Source organism: Tarenaya hassleriana, unplaced genomic scaffold (assembly GCF_000463585.1).
Source record: "Tarenaya hassleriana unplaced genomic scaffold, ASM46358v1 Cleome2, whole genome shotgun sequence".
In the NCBI taxonomy this organism is placed as follows: domain Eukaryota; kingdom Viridiplantae; phylum Streptophyta; class Magnoliopsida; order Brassicales; family Cleomaceae; genus Tarenaya; species Tarenaya hassleriana.
Genome location: NW_010965372.1, coordinates 5367110 through 5376058, shown reverse-complemented (window position 1 = coordinate 5376058; position 8949 = coordinate 5367110). Strand labels below are relative to the sequence as shown.

At 37.3% G+C, this 8949-nt stretch overlaps 3 protein-coding genes across 9 annotated transcripts in view; 1 reads left to right on the top strand and 2 right to left on the bottom strand.

Annotated features, from left to right (window-relative positions):
• The window catches only part of LOC104812426, a 2711-nt gene extending 2410 nt beyond the window's left edge, over positions 1 to 301 (bottom strand). The window contains exon 1 of one of the 2 annotated variants that reach the window (XM_010539569.2): positions 35 to 301. In XM_010539569.2, coding sequence (XP_010537871.1) covers positions 35 to 186 — 152 coding nt within the window. In that variant the 5' untranslated portion in view covers positions 187 to 301. The remainder of the gene's footprint in view (positions 1 to 34) is intronic. The other variant, XM_010539568.2, reaches the window with a different exon arrangement.
• Positions 302 to 1161: 860 nt separating this feature from the next.
• LOC104812423 (tubby-like protein 8) lies at positions 1162 to 4042 on the top strand. Its single transcript, XM_010539561.2, has 9 exons — positions 1162 to 1929; positions 2285 to 2399; positions 2489 to 2665; positions 2754 to 2809; positions 2899 to 2992; positions 3164 to 3253; positions 3355 to 3447; positions 3535 to 3602; positions 3730 to 4042. Exons 1-9 carry the CDS (start codon positions 1517 to 1519, stop codon positions 3803 to 3805), a joined length of 1182 nt encoding a protein of 393 aa, XP_010537863.1. The 5' UTR covers positions 1162 to 1516; the 3' UTR covers positions 3806 to 4042.
• LOC104812424 (AP2-like ethylene-responsive transcription factor At1g16060) lies at positions 3700 to 7222 on the bottom strand. 6 transcript variants are annotated; one of them, XR_771595.2, is made up of 10 exons: positions 6970 to 7221; positions 6770 to 6852; positions 6525 to 6533; positions 6045 to 6133; positions 5785 to 5858; positions 5616 to 5666; positions 5190 to 5299; positions 4070 to 4575; positions 3924 to 3952; positions 3740 to 3830 (listed from the first exon to the last, which is right to left on the bottom strand). XR_771595.2 is itself a non-coding variant. In XM_010539563.2 (9 exons), the coding sequence occupies exons 1-8, from the start codon at positions 7137 to 7139 to the stop codon at positions 4115 to 4117; spliced, it is 1047 nt and encodes a 348-aa protein (XP_010537865.1). In that variant the 5' UTR covers positions 7140 to 7221; the 3' UTR covers positions 3700 to 3952; positions 4070 to 4114. The 6 variants fall into 6 exon arrangements, 5 of the variants coding, with proteins under 5 accessions (XP_010537865.1, XP_010537864.1, XP_010537867.1 ...); XM_010539563.2 differs by having other exon boundaries at positions 3700 to 3952; XM_010539562.2 differs by lacking the exon at positions 3740 to 3830 and having other exon boundaries at positions 3932 to 4575; positions 6970 to 7220.
• Between the last annotated feature and the right edge of the window lie 1727 nt (positions 7223 to 8949).

Below are 8949 nucleotides of genomic sequence, written 5' to 3'. Positions count from 1 at the left end.
CCCGACCCGCCGGCCGCCGACAATCACGGCGGGGACCACCTTGTCGGCAGTGGCGGACATGGCCACAGGGACCGAGAATTTGGCGCGGGAGACCAAGGGTTTTAGAGATTCGGCACGACGGAGGAGAGAGAAACCCGCGGAGGCAGAGCTGGAGATGGCGAACAGAGCGCTGCTCGCCTTTGCCATGATGATTATGATGACGGTGACGATGATGGATTTGATGGGCTTGGCTGACGATGGTATGTGGCCTCATGGATTTGGATTACTTGGAACAATGATGGGTCCATGATCTTATCGAAGGCGATGGATCCATAGCCACTCGATTTTTGAGGTTCTTTCTTGCTCATCCGTTTCTTGTGTGTAAATCGATGACCCAATTTGGTACAGTATTCAATTGCGGTACGAATTTTAATTTTTAGAAGTAAAAACGAATCTTTGATTTCTATTTGTCATTGAAATGAAATATAATCTTTGTTTCGTATTGTTATATACAGCAACCACATAATCGAGATTGCATATATATGACATGTTGTACTATGTGAACAACATACATTTACTCGATCATTTTTGTGAAACTATATAATAAAATTACATACATGGTTGTGTTTATTAATTTTTTGAAATTTACGAGCCTTTTGCATTTTTTTTCTTGTATCTAAATAATACTTGGCCGTGAGATAACATGACGTGGCAATAATCTAACCCGCGATATGATGATCTATACATCTCCCAAACGACAAGGTGTTGATTCTGAGAATGAGCAAACGGCAAGTTGTTGAGAAGTTGTGTTTGAAACACAGTTCCCGCTCAGCGTCAGACCTTCCCGACACGGAAAACGACAAGGATTGTCCTCTTATAGTGACCGTTGGGTCCATAGAGAAACACAGACACCTAAAAGAACCTTTGTGTGTGTGTGCACTTCGCACAATCTCCCATGGCCTTTCAAATTCAAATGTCTCTGTCCCTTTGTAATTCACTATTTGGACTTTTTAACTGTTTTTTGCATTGCAACTTCCCCATTTTCAAATTTAATTTTTTGACATTTTTCCAAGGGAGTACAATAAATTTGTCCATCAAATTTTGATTATTGGGCATTTATAACATTATATTTGGACCAAACTTTATATCTGTTTTATATGATAATCTTTTGAAGTAATTATGACCCACGTGTCTATCAAACTATAGACTTGTTCTACATCAACTTACATTGGTGTGTTTTTAAAAAAAATGTGATGTTCAACTTTATTGACAAACCAACGGTTAGGAAATTAAATTTGAAATTCAAGATATCGATTCTTTATTAAGCTTCTTTCAGACAGAGTCAAAGCTATAAATATGCTCAGACTAAGAAACCCGAGGAACCCCCACCCACCGCCATTGCCAGCTCCTTTATCGAGGTTTTATGCATCTTCAAACCCCATTAAGAAAAAACATTTCCTTTCCCGAAGAAAACAAAGCCAGAGGTGAATTCCGCCATTAAAGACTCAAACTTGAAGCGACCCGAAGAAGAAAAGAGATGGGTGGTCCAGGAAAAGAAAGCGATTCATCCATCGCTGAAAACAAGGAAAACATCTGCAATTTCTCAGCCCCTGTTTCTGGTAATGAAGACGACAATGAGAATGTCTTGCCCGAAAACAGCTCCTTGTCTTCGATCCCAAAACCAGATCGAGCTCTCAAGTCTTTGTCGGTGAACGGAAATTCTGGGTATCCGAAGGAGGTTACAGATTTCAAGTCTTTCTCGACGGGTCGAACGGCCTTGAAGCAGACGTCGCTTCAGGTCTGTATGGAGATGAACGAGCCTGACAAAGGTGGTTTCGGCGTTAAAACGTGGAACAGTGTCGATTCTGATCATTCAAGTTCGTTAAAGGTCTGGGAGAATTCGGATTCAGAAGCTGCTCCCGCTTCTTCTTGGTCCACTTTGCCCAATAGGTACTGCACTTTCATGGATTCTTGTTCTTTAGTCTAAACATATCTGAAACACCATATGAATTCGGCAACATTCGTTTTCGTTTGAGTAAAACATGAATATGAGTTTGTAGTAATCAAAGAATGAACAAGGTTAAGACTTTCCTTGTCGGATCAAAAGCATATTTTCTGGTTACTGTCTCAAACAACTGCAGATTCTTGTTCTTCTATGTCTAAATTTGTTTGAAAGGGATTCATGAATTCAGCAACGACTGGTGTTTGTTAGTCTAATATGAATCAAGGAGACGGGGAAAAAAATTGAAAGAGAGCACAAATGTACAATCTCCTGAGTGACTGTGAAAATAACTTGTTATGGCAGATCCTTGATGTGCAAGACTTTACCTTTAGACGTCGGTAGATGCACTTGTGTGATTGTGAAAGAGCAATCTCCTAAAGAGTTACGGAGTGGATCCTTATACACACTCTATACCCATGTAAGAACAGACATCTACCTCTTCTCTGAAGAAATTTTCCAGAAATATCGGATTTTCAGACAGCTCTGAGAGTCTGGTTAACGTTTCAGGAAGGACGAGGCAGAAGAGACCGGAAGCTAGCGGTCGCTTACCACAGGAGACATAATGGGAAGTCTGAATTCAGGATAGCCCAGAATGTCAAAGGGTTGTCGAGTAATTCAGATGATAGTTATGTCGGAACCATGACAGCTAATCTTATGGGCTCCAAGTACTGCATTTGGGATCAGGTTCTTATTACACTTTACAAATTTACTTTTCTATAACTAAATATCATCTGCTTCTGTCTCAAGCTGGTTGTTTTGGTTCTGGTGGCAGGGAGTTCGTCTTGGTTCTATAGATAAACATTTGAAGCCGCTTCTTTCTGTTGTAACGTAAGCTAGAAAGTCTCTCACCATTACAACTCTCTGTGTTTTCACTTCTTGATTTTCTCGTCGGGTTTTATATCAGTTTGCTTCTGCAGATTCACACCCACTATAGCAACTTGGACGGGGAGCTACAGAAGAATGAGAGCTTTCATTCCAAAGCAACAACCGGTACAGAAGAATCCAAAGCAGGTGAGTGTCTTAGATCTCGATCCGGAAAAGAAGTTCGTTCACTCATGCTTCTCAGTTTAGTATATAAAGTCCGGTTTGATTCAGTTTCTGTCTTGACGCCCTGCCACCAACAATGCTGTTTCTGAAGAACAACAATAGCTAATGTGTGTATATGTCTTCTATGTAATACAGGTCCAAAACGTCAGCAAGCTGCCCGTTGATTGGCTTAAGAATATGGAGAAGGTTCAGAAGCTTTGCTCAAGGGTACCACATTACAACAAAGTAGGTCTCCTTATGACAGAGCAAACCCTTAACTCATGACATTGCCATCATAAGATGCTAAAGAATGTGAACTGATCTTGTGTACCTCCCTCTGTCTCTAGATATCGAAGCAGTATGAGTTAGACTTCAGAGACAGGGGAAGAACAGGGCTGAGAGTACAGAGCTCAGTGAAAAACTTTCAGCTGACACTTGCGGTACATCGCCCGTGATTTATCCGTTATCGATCTCTCCAATATCAAGTTTCAAGAAACCAACTTGTTTGTGAAAATCTGCATATGCAGGAGAACGGAAGGCAGACAACTCTGCAGATGGGAAGGGTGGACAGAACCAAGTATGTCACCGACTTCAGGTACTTACTCGAACCCAAACAACAAAACCCAAAGAGCTATCTATATATAAGGCTTTTGATTTAGGACAGAGTTCGAGCAAGAGGGTATGATGTCTGGTTATCGTTTTGCTCATCCCTCTCTCTGCAGGTACCCGTTATCAGGCTACCAAGCATTCTGCATTTGCTTGGCTTCCATTGATTCCAAGCTCTGCTGCACTGTCTGATCAAGAAAAGTGACGAGTTCAACCTCTGAACACGTCCAAGAATCACATCTTGTCAGGATCATCTTATTCTAGTGTTCAAAAGGTGTCATCTTTTTCATATGAAACATGAATCTTTTACCAGATCGATGAGCCTTCATCATAGATTTCCTTCAAGAAAAAACAATTGATACATAGATTGTTTATTACAAGCAAAACAAAACTTTAACCAATATCAAATCCTGTAAGTTTTCCCAGATTTCTCTGTTGTGGAGGGAAGAAGATTACCCTATCTGAAAAGAATATCGAAATCCAGGAGCTTTTGACAATCAGTCAAAGCTCGCTGTAGAACTCGGGTGAAAGGAAAGAACCTAACTCGCCGAAAATCACGTCATCCTCCGTCGTGAACATGCCGCAATCTTGACACCCGAAGAAAGTCTGAATGTCTTCCGGGAAGCTCCGGCGAGGCGGAGCAACTTCCGGCGGCGTCGACGGTTCGATGATCTCCTTCACTTTCGAAGGAGACAACAAGAACTTCCGGACCGGAGAAGATTCATCTTTGTTGTCTGATGACGAGGATGTTTGATCCAGTGACGATTCGGACTCGAGATTACGTTCTGGAGACGGATTCGCGTCGGGATTTGGAGCCTCCGTGAGACGAACCTTGCCGTCGGTAGAGTTTTCCGGCGACAAGAATTTGAGATAACGGCTGAGGTCGAAGTTGGTAACGGCGTTAAGTCCTCGATACTCGATTGCTGCCATGTCGTATGCTATTGCCGCTTCTTCCTGTGTAGCTGTGCCATAAAAGGGGGTAAATTGTCACTTTTGAAACTTTTGGGGGATATGCATAATTCTAAAGAACTCATGTCTTAACTGGATACCAAAATATAAAGTTTAATTTTAAATTTGATACAAAAAAAAAAAGAAGCAAATCTATTGTTTTTATGGGATTGTATATGAACTAAAAAGAATGAATAAATGTATGCATGAAAATCAAATATATATATATATATATATATATAATTCGAAGCTAATGGAGGAAGCAAATATAGTTAAAAAATTTATTTTCATGAGCAAATTCAAATTCAAATCAGTAAAAAGCTTGGCTAAGTGGTTGGGGTTCGGTCATCTACACCCCACCCAACAAGATTTGATTACATCTCTAAGATCATCACATAAAGTAAGTCCATTGATAATGCACCAAAAAACCAAGACATAACAGTTTTAATATATTCTTTAATTAATTTTGTGGAGATATCTATCATGATTGTGTGCGACTTACCATTTTCTTGGAGTTATTTGTTTGACCACACATATATTAGATTTCAATTAAGATGAGATTTGGTTATATAAGTATCCCAATAATAATATTTATAAAAATTAGGAAAATAAAGATGAATGGGATTACCATATGTTCCAAGGTATAGATACTTGTTGCCAAAAACCCTCCCAATCCGAGCTTCCCATCTCCCATTATGGTGGTGCCTGCCAAATTTATTGCTCACCAACTCATATCTCCTACGATATGAAATTATCATTTCTCATTCTTAAAAAAAAATGCAATTATATTCGAAAACATAAGTTTTATTGGGTATTATTTTGCTAAAATTATTTCTACACGTATTTTTTTAGATATAAACATATAACCAAAAAAACAGTATGATCATATGATTACATTGATTATAACGTTAAATTTATGATAGTTATATTTAAAAATAATTTTTAACAAAACAAAAAGAAGATATTTTGGATATTATTGGCTTCATTGTCATTATCAGCATTGATTAATTACATGTTTATTTAAGATCTTTTGCAGACCACAACTTGGGCTTACCTAGCCACCCCTCTGTACTTGGATACACCACGGGAGAATCCACTGCTTCTCCTGTACCAAATGTGTAAAATTCAGATAATATGATTAACTAATGATTGATTAATTCACTAATCACTAGCTTTGGATGACAAAAAAATATTGATTAAACGCTAATTAATGAATTAATTACCTCCTCAGAGACCCGATGTACTCCTCCTTGGACTGACTTTCCATTTCTTTGAGGTCCTCTTCATAACCAGACACCTAAGAGGAAAAGGGAAAAGATTCATTTCATGCTCATGTTGTTTCTTTGCCCTTGTGACATATTAAAGAAAAAAACGCTAAGGTGAGAAGATTGTGAAGCCAACAAAGACAATGCAGAGAGTATTTTCTTTCTTATTTTTTTCTTTTTCTTTCCAAAGTTTCTGTTTGGATCCCGAGAAAATTTACAGGGAAGTTCAAGATGGTGTCTCGTCCCCAATACTTCAATGCCGCTAAGTCGTAGGCACGTGCAGCTGCCTCTTCGTCGTCATATGCCCCTATCCATATATACCCAAATAATAGATTACAAAAAATAATCACCATATATTATAAAAGCATAACATTTGCAATGACGTATATAAAGGTGAGTCATTCCTATAACATGTAACTCGAAATAAATAACCAAAATTGGGTCCGAGCAAAAAACACAGCCAATAAACCGGTTACCCATTTCGTGAAATTTCCCATTGATTTATTTTATTTGTTTTCCAACCATTTATCTCTAGATACAATGTATCGAATCCACTTTCTAAAGGCGAAATTTATAGAAAACGTAATATACAGGGGGAGATCCAATCTCTGCAGCCAAATAAATATAAGCTTTTTATTTTTTGAATATGAAGGAAAAAAAAATGAATATAAAAATGCTATGGATATGGCTAAACTCACCTAAATATACTGCACTTGGTGAGTCAGCATTCATCATCCATTTCCAAGCCCATCAGCATCACGAGAAAAAAACAATGAACCAAAAAAAAAAAAATCAAGAACACTACTAACTACGAACTCCCCGGAGAAACTGGAGCTCCGAGTCCCGAGTTCCGTATTTTCATCACGACCAAATCTAAACGGACACAAATAACAAAAACTATATATATATATATATATATATATATGTATATGTAAAGACTGACCTTGTCTCCCTCTTTTGTTCTGCGTCTCGTTCCAACAATTCTTATCCCACAAATGCGCTTCGTATCGACCCGTCCACCGATGCCTACAAATTTAATCGAGAATTAAATAATTATAATTAAATAACAAAGTAGAAAAAACCAAATCTTTTGTTGTTTAAAATTGGTTATTGAATTGGAAAAACGATGAGAGGAGGGGAAACCTGGTGACGCCGCGGTAGACAGAGCTGCGTTGCGGGGGAGCGTCTCGCGGCAGAGAACGCCGCCTGCGTTTGGCTTTCTGAACCCCTAACGTCGTGGACGCCATCTCAGACGCGATCGCGCTTCGCGTCTTGTCGGCGGCCTTCTTGCTCCGCCGAGAACCCTTTTCCATTGCCCAAGAAGAAGAAGAAGAAGAAGAAGAAGAGAAGGTGAGAGGGGTTGAGGGAGAGAATTGTGGGAAATGGTTGAGTATTTAAACCAACAAGAAAAATCATTTATTTTTTTCTTTAATCATTTTTATTGCTTTTGTCATTATTTTTGTCATTTATATTTTTTTTTCTCAGATGCGGCCCTCTTTGTTCTTCTCTTAATTAGGTTTCTTATTAATTATCCCCTTCTCGTCAACTATAAATTCGCCTATCCAGAATTATAATGTGAAACAGAAAATCTTTTAATATATTAACATTTTTGTTTAGCAAAAGAATATGAAATGTTTATAATCAATATGGATATAAAAAGGGATATCAAAATTACTATATTACTATAACATATTATACTGAAAAAAAAATTCCAAGAGAAAGTTTTGATCAACGTTATGACGATGCCCATTGAACATGGGATTGCCACGTGTGTGTTTGAAATTAATTAGGGTTAGCCAGAAACATTGGAGTTGTTAGGTAAGCAAAATCTAAAAGACCTAATTTTCTCTCCCCTTGTTTAATAAGTTAATTTCGTGAGAGATTTGTTTATCTACTTATTGGTTGATACTTATACTCAATTAAGCTAATCTAATCCTATAAATTATGCACAAATTACAACTCTTTGTTGCAAAAAAAAAAAATACATTCATGTGAAAGTCTAATCAGAGAACTCGGATGTCATTCCAAATTGTATAGCATTGCATATTAGAGATGTAGATATCACATTTAGGTTTAATTATTTATTATTTTCAATTTTTTAAAAAATTATATTTATTTCATTTGATATGAGATTAATTTAGACCGGTTTTACTCTATAAGAAAATATTTCTTTCAAAAGGGGATTTTATTTTCGATTTGTTATTTTTATATTTAGTTATAATTTAATTTGATTTAATAAATTACACTCGGTTAGATTTAATTCGGGGTTTAATCATATTAATAGTTCAATCTCTGAATTTTTTGTTGGGAAGAAATTGGGAATCTAAATTTAGTGAATGATATGTTCAAACTCCCAACCGTCATTGTCCCATTTTTCGGTGCTTTTTATTTTATTTTTTTTGGTTAGGGAATAAAAATAAAAACGTTAAGGGAGAGTGTGTGTCCACAACCTAAGTCACGAGGTGGGGGCAATTTCTCTAACAATTACGGTAATTTTGCCAATTTTTCTGCTTTGAGTGTTGGGTTTAAACATAATTATTGATCAAAACTCTATTGCTAGATCATTTTCACACCTCACCTTAATTGTATCATTTGTTTTACTAAATGCACGATCCATTAGCTAAATGTTTTTTTTTTGGTATATGACTTTAAATATATATGGTTAATGGTTCTTACAACATCTGAAATTTACCTTATTATTATAGTAAAAAGAATCAAAGAATATTTTGCCCTTTTTCATATGAGAACTTTTATACATGGTTCGAAATCAATACATGCCAGAGAGAAGAGAACACTCTTCTTTAATTAATATATATATATATATATATATATATATGTTACAAACAATATGAATAAAGAATTAGGGTTTAGGGGAAATGAAATGAATGTATCTAAATCGAGTGAATACGAAACGTGAGATTTTTTTTTTTAATTATACATAAATGCATCTGTTTGTGATGTGCCCTCTTTTCCGGCGTTTGCCATGTTTGTGCTCGCAGCATTAAACCACTTCGTGGACTCGCCACAACACCGCATACCAATCCACTGGCCAATCGTCATCCGCCACGTAAGCTCACCGTCCGACCCTTCGACTGCGAAAGGCAACTCCCCCCCCCCCCCCCT

What these genes read in the sequence shown, in the direction of transcription:
- LOC104812423 (XM_010539561.2), top strand. Translation starts at nt 1,517, where the DNA reads ATGGGTGGTCCAGGAAAAGAAAGCGATTCATCCATCGCTGAAAACAAG. An exon ending in TGGTCCACTTTGCCCAATAG is followed by an intron (nt 1,930 to 2,284) that starts GTACTGCACTTT and finishes TTGTTATGGCAG; the next exon opens with ATCCTTGATGTGCAAGACTT. An exon ending in AGTACTGCATTTGGGATCAG is followed by an intron (nt 2,666 to 2,753) that starts GTTCTTATTACA and finishes TTCTGGTGGCAG; the next exon opens with GGAGTTCGTCTTGGTTCTAT.
- LOC104812424 (XM_010539563.2), bottom strand. Translation starts at nt 7,139, where the DNA reads ATGGAAAAGGGTTCTCGGCGGAGCAAGAAGGCCGCCGACAAGACGCGA. An exon ending in AAGTACAGAGGGGTGGCTAG is followed by an intron (nt 5,300 to 5,615) that starts GTAAGCCCAAGT and finishes TTCATATCGTAG; the next exon opens with GAGATATGAGTTGGTGAGCA. An exon ending in TCTATACCTTGGAACATATG is followed by an intron (nt 4,576 to 5,189) that starts GTAATCCCATTC and finishes TTTATGGCACAG; the next exon opens with CTACACAGGAAGAAGCGGCA.